Source organism: Trachemys scripta, chromosome 5 (genome assembly GCF_013100865.1).
Source record: "Trachemys scripta elegans isolate TJP31775 chromosome 5, CAS_Tse_1.0, whole genome shotgun sequence".
NCBI lineage: Eukaryota > Metazoa > Chordata > Testudines > Emydidae > Trachemys > Trachemys scripta.
The window spans coordinates 78,002,289-78,019,821 of record NC_048302.1 but is presented as its reverse complement, the minus strand read 5'-3'; the positions used below and the strand labels follow the sequence as shown (position 1 = coordinate 78,019,821).

Genomic DNA, 17,533 nt, shown 5'->3' with positions numbered 1-17,533 from the left:
TTGTTCCCATAATATAAGAACTAGGGCCACCAAATGAAATTAATGGGCAGCAGGTTTAAAACAAATAAAAGGAAGTTCTTCTTCACACAGCGCACAGTCAACTTGTAGAACTCCTTGCCTGAGGAGGTTGTGAAGGCTAGGGCTATAACAGGGTTTAAAAGAGAACTGGATAAATTCATGGAGGTTAAGTACATTAATGGCTATTAGTCAGGATGGGTAAGGAATGGTGTCCCTAGCCTCTGTTTGTCAAAGGGTGGTGATGGATGGCAGGAGAGAGATCACTTGATCGTTACCTGTTAGGTTCACTCCCTCTGGGGCATCTGGCATTGGTCACTGTCGGTAGACAGGATATTGGGCTGGATGGACCTTTGATCTGACCCAGTATGGCCATTCTTATGTTCTAATGTTATGTTCTAATAATACCCAATGTTGCAGGCATGCAGAAGCCAAAGGGATAAAAACTCTGGCCTCCCACAGAAGTGGCTTATGGTCACTTATTACAGTGAATAAGAGATACTGGTGGACTGAAAAGACAATAGCCAAGCTTTCCTTGTCTAATAGGGAACACCGTTGTTCTGCAAATGGTAAGGAGCGTGAGACATAACAGACTGGCCTGCCAGTCCCATCTTCCATTCAATGCAAAATTACTGTGCCCACACCTTAGGGTGCAGTGTCAAGTAAGTAACAGGGCACACTTGGGGTCAAAATGCACCAGGAGTTTGGCTGACTTCAGAAGCTCTTTGATTTCTTTGAAGGCAATCTCCTAATCCTTACTCCAGTGCCACTCTGCCCCTTTTTTGAGCAAAGCATGAAGGGGGGAAAGCTATGTTAACAGATTTGCAATGAATCATCCATAGTAGTTTTAAAGGCCAAGGGACGCCTGGAGCTCACTCACATTTTCTGGAATCAGGGCTTCTTTGATGGCGTTAAGTCTTCTCTTTTTGAGGTTGCAGTCCTTTCCCTAAAACAATGTCCTAAATAAACCACCTTCTTGGCCATAAAAACATACTTTCAGCACTTGAGTCACAACCTAACTTCCCTTAACCCTTGTAGGACTTCATCTAGGTTCTGGAGATGTTCTACTGACTGTCGTGTTGCAAGAACATTGTCTAGATATACCACGATGTGGATCAATCCAGCCAATAACCCTTCCATGACCCTTTGGAAGATAGGACAAGCAATGTAAATTCTGAATGGTAAACAGGTGTACCAATAGAGTCCCTTATGTGTATTGATAGTGCCCACTGTTTTCGAGTCTTCATTCAGGACTAACAGTTGGTAAGCAAGCATATCTAGTTTGGTAGAACAAGACTCCACCTGCCAGCTTGTTGTAAAGATCTTCTATATAATATGAGGAATGGGATAGTGCTCCAAGTGGGTAGCCTGGTTTGCAGTTTGTTTATAATTGCCGGTCAACTTTTACTACAGGTACTCCCGGAGCAGCCTATTCAGAGAATTTAACTGGCCAGATAATTCCCACAGTGTCTAAATGCCACAGTTTCTCTTCTACCCTGGCTTGTAGAGCATAAGGAATGGGGTGGCCTTGCAAAATTGAGAGCATGCAGTGGTATCTACCTATATTTTCACCTGGAGATTCTAGAGCTCTCACAGCTCCTCTATAAATACTTGCTCATGTTTTTTCAAAAGGTCAATGATTGATCTTGTGCTTGTGTGATATGAAGGTCCCAGAAGTGTTTTCCACTCCAGGTTCAAAGTGGAGATTCAATTCCATCCAAAAAGGTTTGGCCCTGTCCCAGCTACTACAAAGAGAGGTAGGCAAGCCCTCTGAGGTCTTTGACTTCCACCCTCCCCATTGAAGGACTTGAGTATTGCTTAGGTAAGAGATAAAAGTCAAGCTGGGACATGCATCAGAAGTAATTTTATAGGTCTCTTGCCTCCAAAACTGTAGCCACTGCCCTGTGTCAAGCTCCATTTTCACGTTCTGCCCATTCAACTGAAGCTCGACTAGGATTGGTTCCTTATAGGCGTCGGTCTGATTCAAGATAGCGTATACCTCATCTTACTCCTCCTCCTCTGATTCAAAGTACCCGGCTGATGCTTCTTTCACATGGTGCATCCTATTCCCCCCTCGTGTTCCACATATCCCCATATTCTGTGCCTCTAGTTCTGCAGCACCTAGCCAAATGTCCTTTCTTTTTACAATAACAACACTGAGTCTTTATGCCTGCACACTGTGTGACAATGATCCCCCACCCCACACATTGGTAGCATTCCCTATTCCATCTAGCAATAGCAGGTCACCTTCATAGTGTGGCTCGACTGTCCCTTTCCTATCCTCCAACTTGTTGATCCACTTGGCAGGGATTTGTAAAAGGTCGTGGCTGCCTCTGGTAGCCATCTCTAGTGCCACAGCAATATCCATGGCCATTTGGGGTTTTAGAGTGGGCTTTGTCAGAATCCTTCACTGCATACCTTCATTGTTGATGCCAGAGACAATGCAGTTGCACAACATATCCTCCAAACCATTTCAAAATTCCAAACTTTGGGCTGCCAGCTGGCGTAGATGAGGCATAAACTGCGAGACAGATTAATAAGGCACTCTGATGCAGGAGTTAAATTTACACCACAAGATACTAACAGGTGGTTTTGGTTCATAATGATCTGTTACTGCATCAAATGTCACCATTCCAGGACTTCTTGGCTCCAGGAAATCAATAATCAGTCCATAGGTCTCAGCCTACAACACTGAGGCGGATTTGTTTGGTCCATTACGCCAATAGGTAACAGCAGATGCATTCTACATAACTGGTCTAAGTTTCCTTCTGACTGAGGTTCAAATTCCCCACCCTGCTGTGGCATGCCATTCCCTTGCGTGGCTGAAAAACCCAGAATCTGCACCTCCACGCTTCCTTGGATTCTCACTCTGGTTTTGCAGGGCAGCTAGGCCCCTTCTGTCCTCTCAGGAAAACAGCCATCCCAGGAAGCAGCTTTTCAGGAGCACCACAGTCCAGGTAAAGTGCTTTGCACCTGTCAGTCAGTAGACTCACTGCCAATATGTTACAGCTGCTCAGGGGGTGTGCAGGGAGCACAACACACCAGGCCTGGTCTCAACAACTGCTTCTTTATGAACACATAAAATGACCCATAAGGACCAGGCAAAACTCCCCACCATAGAGTACATGTTTAGGGACTATTCTAAACTAACTATCCTGAATGCCCAGGATACAAGAAAAAGGCACTTAGCACTTTACAGTACTTGGCAATGGGCTAAAATGCCACAGATTACATCAGGTAAGTATTCCATGGGATGAAATATTATAGATCTTAAACAATCAACCATTTTCATTACCTTCTCTCTCTCCTGGTTTCTATGAATATAGTCATGACATTAATTCTGCTTCACTGGGTAGGGATAATCAGGACTCCTGCAATCCCAAACCACTCAGCAGTACCACATTTTACAACACATCATGCATTAGAGTTAATTCTGCTCCCTGCATCTCATTTCCACCCCCCACATGCAATGTCAGGGGTCAGCTGACAGATGGAGGCAGAAGAGCAGTGCCTGTGTGCATGGTGCCCTCACTGACACTAGTTTGGCACACAGAGTGAACTGTGAGCCTCCCTGCTGCTATACTCTCCCCCGCCCTCTCAAGCCCTGGAGCAGGAAGAACATGACTGCCATCCCCTTCCCTCTCTGTGAGTTGCTACTGCTGCCTGGCCTGAGGACTCAAGGTTGGAGCCTCCATCTGACTCCAACTCCCTCTGCCAGTGAAAGGCAAGCTGGGCAGCTGCTGAGAGAAAGAGAGGAGCCACTGGCCTGCCATACCCTGAATTGGTTAGGCAAAGCTGCTTCCTATTTGGTTTTGTCTGCTTGTGACGGGATGGAGGCAAAGGAGTGGAGCAAGCTGGAGAGAAAAGAAGCAGGGGAGGTCATGATGGGGACAAAGGAAGGGAAGAACACAATGGGTTTTAGTGAATAATTGTTTTATTCTAATAGGTTTTTAATTTTTTTAAATTTATTTGTAATCATGGACAAACTAATGTTTTTTAATTGATAGTTTCTCAGTTTTAATATTTAGCGGGAAAACACCAAACATTGGACCAGTTTACCAGGGGAGGTGGCAGACTCACCATCACTTGGAACTTTTAAAATGAGATTAGATAACTGTCTAAAAGAAAAGCTTTAATCCAGTTTCTGGATAACATTCTATGGCCTGTGTGTATGGTGGGGGCAGGCTTGATGTTTGTTGCTTCAGGCCTTGGGGGTTTATGAATCTGTGAATCTATGATATCCACCTGTTCATTTCCCCCTCCCTCCCCCTTCAAGGGCCATGAGAACAGGAAGCTCTGCATTACCCTCATCATGCTCAAAACATCTCTGCCTTAAGAAAATTACTGTAATCAAATCTCATGCTTCAGGGCTTCAGCTGCTTGCCTGCAGGGGTCAGGAAGAGTGTGTGTGTGTGTGAGTGTGTATTTATACATATATTGTATATATTTCTACTGTGCTCTTTGTGTGTGTGTGTGTATTACACACACACACACACACACACACGAAGAGCACAGTAGAAATATATACAACATAACACCCATATTAAACCAAAGTGTCATAATGAGTGTTGGGTAATGCTAGAGAAGATTACACTTCTCACAACTCAAACAAATTGTTTTCTTGGAAAGAGGTACATCATTCAAGGAAATCACATCTCCATCGATGGTCAAGGAACAAGATTTCATACTTGCAGTATATCAGGACTACTGTGTTCTAAATTACCTGATCAATAAGGATTTTCTAACCTTGTTAACCCTAATTTTTAATTTTGGAATTGGATGGTAATAGAAAAGTCTTTTGTGGGGCTTGTGCAGTTAATCTTAAAATATTCTTTATTCTTCTATTAAAAATGATGGCAAATCCATATTTCATAGATTCATAGATTCTAGGACTGGAAGGGACCTCGAGAGGTCATCGAGTCCAGTCCCCTGCCCGCATGGCAGGACCAAATACAGTCTAGACCATCCCTGATAGACATTTATCTAACCTACTCTTAAATATCTCCAGAGACGGAGATTCCACAATCTCCCTAGGCAATTTGTTCCAGTGTTTAACCACCCTGACCGTTAGGAACTTTTTCCTAATGTCCAGCCGAGACCTCCCTTGCTGCAGTTTAAACCCATTGTTTCTGGTTCTATCCTTAGAGGCTAAGGTGAACAAGTTCTCTCCCTCCTCCTTATGACACCCTTTTAGATACCTGAAAACTGCTATCATGTCCCCTCTCAGTCTTCTCTTTTCCAAACTAAACAAACCCAATTCTTTCAGCCTTCCTTCATAGGTCATGTTCTCAAGACCTTTAATCATTCTTGTTGCTCTTCTTTGGACCCTTTCCAATTTCTCCACATCTTTTTTAAAATGCGGCGCCCAGAACTGGACACAATACTCCAGCTGAGGCCTAACCAGAGCAGAGTAGAGCGGAAGAATGACTTCTCGTGTCTTGCTCACAACCACCTGTTAATACATTCCAGAATCATGTTTGCTTTTTTTGCAACAGCATCACACTGTTGACTCATATTTAGCTTGTGGTCCACTATAACCCCTAGATCCCTTTCTGCCGTACTCCTTCCTAGACAGTCTTTTCCCATTCTGTATGTGTGAAATTGATTTTTCCTTCCTAAGTGGAGCACTTTGCATTTGTCTTTGTTAAACTTCATCCTGTTTACCTCAGCCCATTTCTCCAATTTGTCCAGATCATTTTGAATTATGACCCTGTCCTCCAAAGTAGTTGCAATCCCTCCCAGTTTGGTATCATCCGCAAACTTAATAAGCGTACTTTCTATGCCAATATCTAAGTCGTTGATGAAGATATTGAACAGAGCCGGTCCCAAAACAGACCCCTGCGGTACCCCACTCGTTACGCCTTTCCAGCAGGATTGGGAACCATTAATAAGAACTCTCTGAGTACGGTTATCAAGCCAGTTATGCACCCACCTTATAGTAGCCATTTCATTTTGATCTTTTGACTAAGTTTGTAAAGTACAAACAAAGTTTTACCTTGTATTATCTCTTCCTATTCCCTCTCCTCATAGATCATCTTGTTCAATTCCCATTAATCAAAAATCTGAAATAAGGTGTTTCATAGGAGTGAAGGGTCTTGCTATCAGAGAATTAGTTTCATTTCTTCTAACTAGACTTGTATATTCTAATCTTAGAGTCTTAAGGGATCTCACAGTTTCTTTTACATACTCGCAAGGGCTTTTTAAAACATATCTATCGCATTATATACAGCTGAAAATGCCTGGTTGCTTCCTTTTCTATAGCTGGTAAAACATTATCTCTGATCATTTCACTACAGCCCCTAAGAGACAGGGATAATTCCCCTGTGGTGGTTTCAGTAGGAAGCAAGTTACACCTTTTCTTCCAAAAATCTGAATAAACCAACAGGTCACCATAACTCCTCCCTTTATTATTATAAGATACAAGAGATTTAATTAGACAATTTAGATATAAATGATCTACTTCAGATTAGATTTAAGAATGTTCCAAGTGGCTGCTAATATTTCTCCTTTCTTAATGAAATTATGCATACCCTAACACAGAACACGCAATATAATGGGCCAAATCCTCTCCTGTGTTAAGGTGTGCTGGATGCTGGAGATGAGGGAAACCATTATACAGTTGGTTACAGCTCCCTGATTCTCTCCTTGTGCAGCTCCAGACCATTCCTTAGCATATGCCAAAGGACTGTCCACCAGCTAAAACTTACAAGAATACATTGATGCTTTGGCCATACCCTACCCTACTCCAGCCTCACACCATACACACAAACCACAGAAGATGGAGGCGGCACAGGAACCAATTACATTCATTTTATTCTGACTGAGAATTCCTCCAGGGGAGGGGGATTTTCAGATGGCCAGAGGCAGCCACTATCCATCCCTCTTTGTGCTGCCAAGCAATGCAAAGGGACCAGATTGGAGGAGAGAATGTGGTCCAACGTTATTTGTCTTGCTTCTATTTAATTCCGTGGCATTAAATGTAATTGCGTCTATCCCTTTCTCTTGTAACCTCCGTACACAACATGCTCGCATTTATTCCATGGTCTGCTAACTTTAACTGCATCCAAAACAATCCTACTTCTCAACACAGGGCACTTTACAAAACCTAAACAAATTATTTAGAAATGATACCGAAATGAAGTCACTTACTTTTTGGCCCTTTTTATTAATTCTCTCATCTAAATATCGAATGGATGTTTTATGAAAAAGTAGTGATCCTTGAACTGATTTCTGTATATGATTAAAAAGTAAACCACTGATAATGTTTTTGTTTTGAAAGGGGAAGAAAACAATCCATATAGCTTGCCCACCCTCCCCTCTCAGTATGGTCCCTAAATTCCATTTTCCATTCACTATCTTGACAAGGTCTGATAGAATATGTATTTATAATCAGGGATTCTTCCCCTCCCTCAATTTGTCAGGTCAGTGTTCAGATTGCATCAATTACTATGGACTACTGGCAGCTTTTGTGCACTCCCCATAGCTGCTATTCCAGCTTTACCTAAGGTTCAAACTAAGTTGATAATGTTTAAATAAAGAACATTTGGGAGGTGGGGAAACATGAAGAGTATTTTTAAAAGTAGTATTTCTCTAAGCACATTATTTCCCGCCAGGGCCGGCTCCAGGCACCAGCATTCCAAGCAGGTGCTTGGGGTGTCAATCTGCAAGAGGCGCATTCTGTGTGTTTTTGCCACCCCAAGCGGCACGCCGAATTGCCGCCGCGGACGGCGGGGTCAGTCAGTGTGCCGTTAGGGCGGCATGTGCGTTTCCACAGTGGCGGCAATTCGGCAGCAGCTTCTATGTTCAGCTGCCCACGGCGGCAATTCAGCGGCTTCTGTCTTCCGGCTGAAGACAGAAGCTGCCGCTGAATTGCCGCCGCCGCGGAAACGCGTGTGCCGCCCTAACGGCACACGGACTGCCCCCGCCGTCCGCGGCGGCAATTCAGCACGCTGCTTGGGGCGGCAAAAACAGTAGAGCTGGCCCTGTTTCCTGCTCTGTGTATGAAGTGTTCACAGGGGGAGACAATTCAATGCAGTGTACTGCACTCTACTGAAACCCGCAAACACTTAATGGAAAGCACAGAAAAAGTCAAGTGATTAAGGAAAAAGTGAGGTGATGAAAACTTAAATCTTCAATATCTCCAGAAAACCAAGGAATAGTGGTTCTGCTTAGCACTGATTATAATGTACTTTCATCAAATTTCCCCTTGCAGTTTTTTCACAAGTAGGCCAGCGCTTGCCCTGAGGTTACTTCCTCACAAAGATTCCTTTATATAGCACAAAATAAGATATTCACATAGGTTAGAGATGCACTGACCACTATTCAAAGAATAAATAGCCTAGTCACTTCATGGAAATACCAGGAACACAGCTTACTCCTGCTATCAGAATAGTAAAATTCACTACTTGGACTTAAGCTGAATATTTCTGTTGGATACACATCAGTTTTAGTTTTCATGTTTTTCAGCAACCAACAGCTTCCTAATGTTCTTTGTAAGAAAAAATATATATACGGTATATTGTGCTTTGCTACTAATGATACCAGCTCTGGCCATCAAGATTTCTAGGAGAAATCATGTAATTCTAAAACCTCTGAAGAAAAAATAAATCACATTAGAGTAAGATTCAGAATCCAGACTGAAATGGTTTTATAAGTAACGAGGGGAAAGTTAATGTATTTGTTTGAACAGGATGCTATGTAAAAAGACGAGTTTAAACCATCCCCCCTCTGCTTAAGACTTGTCACGCTGGAACGAATTGGAGACATCAGTTTGCAAACTGGATACATGGAGCTATTTAAAATGAATGATACGCTCTCAACATATTCTTTGACGTTATTTTTAAAATCAGAGGTTCCAGTCCTGTGTCAGGTGTTGTGCCCTTTCCAAGCACTGATGCCAATGGGAGTTGAAAGTGCAAAACACTCATTGGACCATGCAAGAATAAAATGGCAGTAGTAGCACCTCCTATAGAAAGAGCAGAATTTGGCCGATCTGTACACAGACACCAGCTGCTTAGTCTCAGGCACAGTGGATGCTCTCTCTATGGCATCTGGTTCTGGGCACTGTCAGAGACGGGACACCACAGGTCTGAGCCAGTATGGCAATTCCTACTGTCCCTCTGTTGCAGGGAAGAATTCAGCAACAGTGTCATAGTGGAACAGTAACAAAATCATAGTAGGAAAGTCCCCCTGAGCTTTGCATTGAACAGGCCTTTCTTGCATTCAAAAATTCTCTTGCCAAAACTCTCTCACACAACTTGAGTTCTCTTAGAAACCCCCAAGAACTCGGACGTGTTTATGTCAGGACACCACTCATTACAGAAGTGTGGTCTCAGTTATTTATTTTACTTTAAAATGAGCTGGTATAAAGAGACAGACAGTCCTAATCCCAAAGATCTGACAGTGTCAGTGGGACTCCCGGGGTGGGGTGGGCAGTGATGGCACTCTTCCAAGTTCTGCCCACAGAATAAGCTCCCACCACAGGAGACAGGACTCACAATAAATTGTGCTGTTGCTGAAAATATGATCACACATGCTCTGTGGGCTCCTTGAGCTCATCTCCCCCTTACTGGGGTCCAGATACACCCATGGGTTCAGCTGAACTCCTTGTGCTTGACTGCCTTGTCAGCAAGGTTTGGATGCACAGGCGGCTGGTGAAAATATTCTCTGTGAGGTCGCCGGGCCGGGCCGGGGGGGGAAGGAAAGCGGGAGGGAGGGGAGGAGAGATCACTGTGAATGTTATGACCTGGTGTGGAGAAAAGGAAGTTGGAGAACAAGTCCACCATGCACTCACCCCAAAGCACAGGCTCCTGACCTGCTGGGCTGGGCCTGGCTTCCCACTCCGGCTGGTAGCTCTTGCCATTTGTAGATTTGCTGTGGTGGGCTCCACCAGATTGGGGGGTGGCACCTACTAGCCATCTGCCCACCCCAAGAAAACAAGGAGGGGGCGGGGAGAGGCGAGGGAAAATATCAACCCCACATAACACTCTAAAGTGAAGATGGGATGCTGATGCCAAAGGGGATCCTATGGGGGGCTTCCTGGGTGAGCCATAGAGGACTGGAGCCATTGAAAAAGTGGGGGGTTGGTGCTGCCAGGAGTTGAGGGGAGGTTTTAAAAGATGGGTGTATTGGGGAATGGTGAGCAGAGGGCAGGGGAGGGCTTGGGGAAGGGTTTTGGCAGGGTGATTTATGGGGCATTTATTTGGGAGGTTGTGTGATGGGAGGGGTTTATTTGTGATGTGTATTTGTGTGATGGGAGTTGGTGTGGTGGAGAGTGGGATGGGTGGAGGGCTGTGGCAGAGGAAGTTTGGTGGCGTTGGGGTTTATTTGGGGAGGGGGAGAAGCTTGGGTGTGTTTATCTGGGGATGAAGTAGCAGGGGGCTAGATGGGTTTAAGCGGGGGCTGTGGGGGGACGTAGGTGAGAGCTGTGGGTACGGCAGGTTGCGTGGTTATGGCAGGGAGGTTGGATAGGGGTGGTGGAAGGGCAGGGTTGAGGGTGGGGCTGGGAGCACAGGGAGCTGTGTCCTGGTGGCCACAACTGGCTCCCCTCCTCTTTAGCCCCTTCCCCCTCTTCTGTCCTCCATCTAACTCATCTCCCTCTCTGGCACCAGCCCCACTGAGAGGCACCACTGACAGAACTGGCTTGCTGGGTGCACTCAGGACAGACTCTGCCCCCAGCACAACACTGGGGCTCTGCAGACTTGTCTTGACGCTGGGCTTGGAGGACTCTCCCCACTTATCCTGCTGCTGGGCAGCCAGGTGGCACAGCACTGAGCTGATGCTGGTGCTGCTGGAGGCAGGGCTACATCTGCAGAGCGGGACTGCACATGCAGGTGGCAGGACCTGAGTCCCACTCTAGCCCTAGCCAACCACTGCCTATGTTTGTACATGCCACTGGGCTTCTTCACTTGTTTGTAGGGGCCCTCTTGCCCCTCTGGGCTCTGGTAGGCTCCTTCTTGATTGGAAGGGGTGGAGAAAAGTGGCAGCTTTCTCAAGTCCACCTAGAGGTGCCAAAATGAGTTGCCACTTACAGTAGATTGTGCAGATTTTCATAATATAGCTCTCCTTTCTTATGTGCTTTGATGAGAAATGAAAGAGTTAATACTTGAAGTGAAATGTAATTATCACTGGGTATTTGAGAGGTGGCAGAGGTTGCCTGAGCCTCAGCTCTGGTGGAATGGATCCTAATCTGTACAGGTGGGTCAAAATGGGTCACCCTGTAACAGGTCTTAATATAATCTGGGACCTATTGTGACAGTCTGGGTGGAGACTGGTTGGCCCTTCATGCTGTCAGTATGTGTTAGGGAACAGTTTTGGAGAATTCCGGAATGATTTTGTTCAGTCCAGATAGTAAGAAAGAAACTTAATATCCAAAAGTGTGAAGTTTAGTCCTCCAAAGTGGAGTGAGGCTTGGGGAAGCATACAGCTAAATGGATCATCTGATTAGGATAACAATCAGAAATTAGTAACCTTAGATAAGGGCATCAAATCACTTGGTCCTTTTGGAATACTATATAAAGTAGCCCCACCATAAGGGTTTAAATCTCTCTTATCCTTCTGGGTAAGGTTATGGCCACTAAGAAGGCAGTCTTCATAAATAAGTGGTACAAAGAGCAGACCACCAAAGGCTCAAAAGGAGGCTACATCAAACTTGTTAAAACAATACTGAGGTCCCAGAAGTGCAGGATCTCTGCTTCATGGGAAAACAAATCTAGCCACTGTTGGATGAGAACAGTCTGGCCTTCCCAATGGGGGACAGTGATCAGAGATAGGTGCCAGATGCACTCTAAGGGAGCTGATGGAGAAGGCCAAATACTTTAAAATTAGCAGGTAGTCCAGGGATGGCAGCCATCAGTGCTTCCAAGAGAGACAGATGATTCCTCACTGCCCAGATAGAGAGCCTCTTCCATTTAGCAGCACAGGCAAGACTGGTGGAATCCTTTCTGTTGCAAGCTAGGACGACTATTGAACGACTAAAGATCAGGATCTATCACTGGATGTTAGCTAGCCAGCATCCAGGTTGCGAGGTGAGGGGGTCTGGGTCTGGGTGCAGGATTTGTCCCCTTCAATTGCAAGATGACATCTGGGAGCGTTGGGAGCATTGGGAGCGTAAGTGAGGGCCGTGTTAATAGGTTTATGAGATCAGCAAACTAAAACTGTCTGGGCCATGCCATCATTTGAGCTGCAACCTGTTTGACCTTGAGAGAATTAGAGGGTAAGCATACATGAGTCCGGATACCCATGGGATCAGAAACACATCTGACTGGAAGCTGGAACTGGATCCTCCTCTGGAACAGAACCTATGGTGGTTGGACACAAACAGATCTAAACTCAGGCACCCCCAACCTGTGAAAGATGTCTTGCAGAATGGAGTCCGTGAGTGGTCCTTTGTGGTTGTCTGAGTATTAATGACTGAGATGGTACCCTAAGGTGTTCTATAGGCTACAAAGGCACAGGAGCCCATTGGTGTGACACTGATTGATGCACTTTTCCTCCAGGGGGATCACTTCCTGACACAGCAGCAATGAGCAAGTTCCTCCCGGTTTGTTGCTATAGTACATTGCCGTGCTATGTCCATGAGCAGCTGTTCTGTGGCACCTCAAAGAGCCAGGAGGAAAGCTATGCAGAACAGCCCTCAATCAGGATGAGAAAAAAAATAGATTTCAGAGAAACACATACCAGGCCAAAAGCATGATGCTATATATCGGTTCCATGATTTCCGACTGACCATGCTTATTTAGGGCCTAATATGGGAAGGTGATGGGCATTTCCTACCGCCAGGAATAGGAAACAACCTCAGCACCCACTGACTTTAACTGGAGTTGAGCAAATACTCAGCACCTTGCAGGACTAGGCCCAGAGAGTACAAGGGACAACTTCAACTGATTTAGATTTGTCACAGCTGCATTGGCTTCAATTTACAACTGAAGATCTGCTCTGAATTCATTGTGATGGGTGGGAGTCTAGAATTTTAATGAATTGCTTTCTTTATGATACTTTGATTATTTTCTCACTTCTCCTTTGACCCTTAAATGGGTCAGTCATCAAAAAAAAAAGCCCATTTTAGGAGAAACATAGAAAAAATGAAACATAAAAAGACCTTTTACAGAGAGTCTTCCCAGTGCTTGTGACATAGAACAGGAGAGTGGAGGATAAGCCATTGTGTATGTTGAGGAAGTCTAAGAATAAAGATTATAGGAAAACAGTCCTACCTTTCTTTACAAGGCCTTGATTTAAATCCCTGAAATCTCAAATTTTGCTATTACAATGAAGTCCTGTTGCAGACAGAGCTGGCTTTTTATCACCACTTAAAATCTAATTAATCCGTATTGAAGCACAAAGATTTCTGTTGTATTTTAGGGTGAGGGGTCATAGAGCCTTCTTTGTTCATCCTCAGACTTGTAATCATCAGGCATTGGGATATAATTTTACCAAGCAAATTGGAAGGTAACAGATCAAATCTTTATCAGAAGGACTCTGCTAAACCATGAGTTAGGCTTTCGTCCTTTACATGAAACATTATATTCATGAAGAACAAAAAAGTGTTTCAGAGTTTTCAAAGGGTTAATATCTAAGCTTATATTCAGGGCACAAAGAACTAAGATCATCATAGCTCCGACCACCAGAAAAGATATCAGCTCTTATAGAGACATTCCTCCTAAAGCTTTTTGGACTGTGCTCTTCTAATGGCTTTAGTCTACAGAACTGTGATGCAATTAAGTGGCATTTTATTCTCTCTGTTGGGATGGGTTCTATCCTGTCTCACTACCTATTTACCTCAGTGGAAAAATCTCAATTTAGAATTAAATGAATTGGAGATCTGGACCATGGGACTCTGGCAAGCTTGTGTTGTCCAAGAGGAAGGGGGAATGCAATGTAAGGATTTTGATTCTTTCTTAGCTTTGCCTCCAGAGCTTAGGATTTCTAGGATTTTGATGTTTGTTTCAAATGGATTAGGACTTTTGGGCCTCGTGCTTTCAGGTTTTGGATTGGACTGTTTGAAGATCGGTGAAAGACAACAGGAACTAAAGAAACGGCTATTACTGCTTGGAGGAACACTCTTCTGGATATCAGGAATTACAGCCATAGTCCCAGTTTCTTGGGTTGCTCACACTACAGTCCAGGAATTTTGGGATGAGAATATCCCAGATATTGTTCCCAGGTGGGATTTTGGGGAAGCACTATTTGTTGGCTGGTTTGCTGGATTTTGTCTTATACTAGGAGGGTCACTACTTAATTGCACTGTCTGTTCAACTGAAGTCCATCCATCCTCAGTCCATTACACAGTAGCAGAAATGCAAGATCACTGTCAACACTTGGAAACTGAAAATAGTCCTGAAAATCTAGGAGTTTAAGTAGTACAGAAAGTCGTCTCTTTCTTTTCAAACTTGAGCGCAAGGCAGAAGTTTGTTCCAATAATGATTCAAAGGACTCTTTGTTACTTAGCTGATTCACTAAAGTTGTGTGTCTAATTCTTTCTTCTTGTAATTGTTATTTCAAAGTAGTGTTGTCGCCCCGGGGGTAGAGGGGGGGCCCCGCAAAACCGTTAAACCTTTTGTTTCACAGCAGGACATTAAAGCTATCATTACTGCAGAGAAGAACCACTACTTTGTTTTGCTATTAAAGCTGAACTGTAGACCCCCAAAATATATAAGGTTGCTCTCTTATATGTTGGTTAAGAGCCAAAAATGTAAGTTTCCTTTTCATATGAATCCAGTTAAGTGAAATTCAAAGGCTTTTGACTTCTTATGGCACAGCCATCCACCTATCTGATTCAGTAACATTTTCATGATCTAGAGTATTTTCATCTCTAAAAATAGCCTAAAAATACTTGTATTCTGGGTATAGACTTTTGCTACAGAGAGAAGGAGATCTCCGTGTAGGAACTGTGTTTCTTTATCCAGGAAAATTGTGAATTCCCCAAACCCTAAAAAGACTTGCAGAGAACTAGATTTATTTAAAGCACGTTTAGTTTCTTAAAAATGCTATATGTACTTCATCAGCATCACAGGCCACTGTCCCAAAATAGCTAGTCATTTGTTATACCAACCTAATACGGGAAAAGAAGACAAAAGTTAACCTGGATGTTCTGGCACCTGCATATTTCATATACAAAGAAAAAAATTAAAGAGCCAGGAGTGGTTGAAAAATACCTAGTTAAAAGAGTTAATCTGCTCATAAGCATTTGCTATTTTATAGAGTATAGGAATTGAGTTTTTAATAATGAACACTTGATCTGCATTCAATGAAAGATTTCTGTTAAACTTTTCTCATATGTAGCAGCAGTTCTTGTACATGTAAATAGTTTGATTTTAAACAAATATACTTCTTAAAACTTGAGAAATACTGCATTTATTTTACTATATGCAGACAACCTTATTTGTTAAAATATATAAAGTTTGCATGGGCTTATCCAAATACACGGAATGTGAATTATTCAGTTTATGAATTATCATCCTAAATAATGAGTTAATTAAAAATACCCAAAACTATTAAAAACTACTTAATGAAAAGGGTTGGAGTATTGTTACCCAAATAGTAACAATCACTATTAATTAATAGGTCACTATTATTTAGTGTATGCTTTTCTGTTAAAAGACAAGCTATTTTCTGCAAAGCAAAACCAATGGAATATGAGCCCAGTTGCAGCCACATCTCTGAATTACTGATTTATCACGTTCTTTCTCTATACTCAAAACAAATCCACATGGAACCAGATAAAACTAGATCTGTCAAAGTCCTTTTATGAAATAACATATAAAAGAGGGGGAAATATTTCACAGTTTACAAAGTTTATGTTTAGTGCAACAAGCACTAAACAGAAAATGTATCTGTAGTAGTTGGTAAGATATTCCTAAAGCATTTGGACTCTATTATTAAAATGGATTTAGCCCACATAAGTAGGATGCAATTAGCTGGAATTTTATTATTTTTTGTTAGAATAAGTTTTAACTGGTGCTTATGTCAGACTGGAAAAATCTCAATTTGGATTTAACTGACCATGGGACTCTGGCAAACCTGTACTGTTCAAGACGAATCAAGAGGAACACAGTGCAAGGATTTTGATTCTTTATTAGCTTTGCCTGCAGAGTTCAGGATTTTAGTGTCTACGTCAAATGGGCTTGGACTGAGTCTTCTGATCTCTAGTTTTTGGACTGCCTGAAAATGGGAGCTTCACAACATGAACTAAAGAAATGACTGTTTATTGCATAAAGGAATACTTTTACGGATATCTGGAATTTGAATCTTGCCCCCAGTTTCTTGTGTTACCCATGTTATAACACAGACATTTTGGAATGAGGCTATCCTGGAGATTGTCCCAGATGGGAATTTGGGGATGCACTATTTTCTGGCTGGTTTGGTAGATTCTTGTGATGCAAGGAGTCATTACTTATATGCACAGCTTGTTCAACTAAAGATCACAAATTGTCAGTTCGTTCTGCAGTGGCAGAAATTCAAGATACCTATTAACATTTGTAAATTGGAAATATAGACCTGAACATTTAAGAGACTTTAAGAAGGGCAGATATCAGTTTCCTTTAAGACTCTACTAGAAGAATCAAACTTTTCAGTTCAGGATTTGTAGGTTTATCTGACACAGATGAACCACCTCACCTACAAGGTGTTAGATTTTTTTTAAACTTTGTTATTCCCTTTAATCACCAAGTTTGAAAACTGCATCCTTCCTGCAAGTCTGGTAAACCATTTTCATGTTCAGTGTGGAGAGAAAAAACAATTGAAACTTAACAGTGACTAGAATAATTACTTTGATTGTATCTGCCTATATGATGATAATACAGTTTATGACTGTGCAGATCTGGTAAATAAGATACAAAATCATAATATATGGATGTTTAGTTTAAAAAGTTACCACACATTTTCACGTGTTGATCAATGTATCTGTCATATAAAAATAACTTACTATTGATCTAAAGTATGAGTTTTGGATTTCCTATTATGGAATATAGGCCTGATTCTATTACATTAAATGGAAAAAACTCCCAGTGACTTAATTTACCTAATTAAGCAAGCATTTTTCTTTGACTTACGTATTTCCAACACTTAAGCAGCCTAAATATTTCGCATTGGTGGATTTGCTGTGACAAGAAGGTAATGGGCAAGAAAGTTCTAGGTGTCCATTAAAAATGTTTATGCAAGACCTAGTAGGGTAGATCCTCAGGTGGTGCAAGTAGTCATAGCTCCATTGTCTTCAGCAGAGCTATGGCCATTTACACCATCTGAGGCTCTACCTCAGTCTCTCTGTTCTCTTATGTGCTGGGGTGACAGAGAGCAGAGGAGGGAGGTTAATGTGGTAGAAGTGGAGTCCAACGTTTCAAGCCTATCTTATGTCACATATAAATATATTTTTGGTACTATCAATTTATATAGACCTCAATTTTCTCTATCACAAAAGCACCACATGCATTGGCACAAACGGTAGATCATAAAAGCCTCAGGCCTAGAATATATTCCAGGACAATACTGAGTTGAGTTGCCCGCATGTGGAAGTTTGCACTTT

General features: G+C 42.7%; 1 protein-coding gene across 1 annotated transcript; it reads left to right on the top strand.

Moving 5' to 3' along the window:
• The first annotated feature begins 13,700 nt into the window (after window positions 1-13,700).
• Window positions 13,701-14,369, top strand: LOC117877600 (claudin-22-like). Its single transcript, XM_034770786.1, has one exon. The coding sequence runs from the start codon at window positions 13,701-13,703 to the stop codon at window positions 14,367-14,369; it is 669 nt and encodes a 222-aa protein (XP_034626677.1).
• Window positions 14,370-17,533: the final 3,164 nt, after the last annotated feature.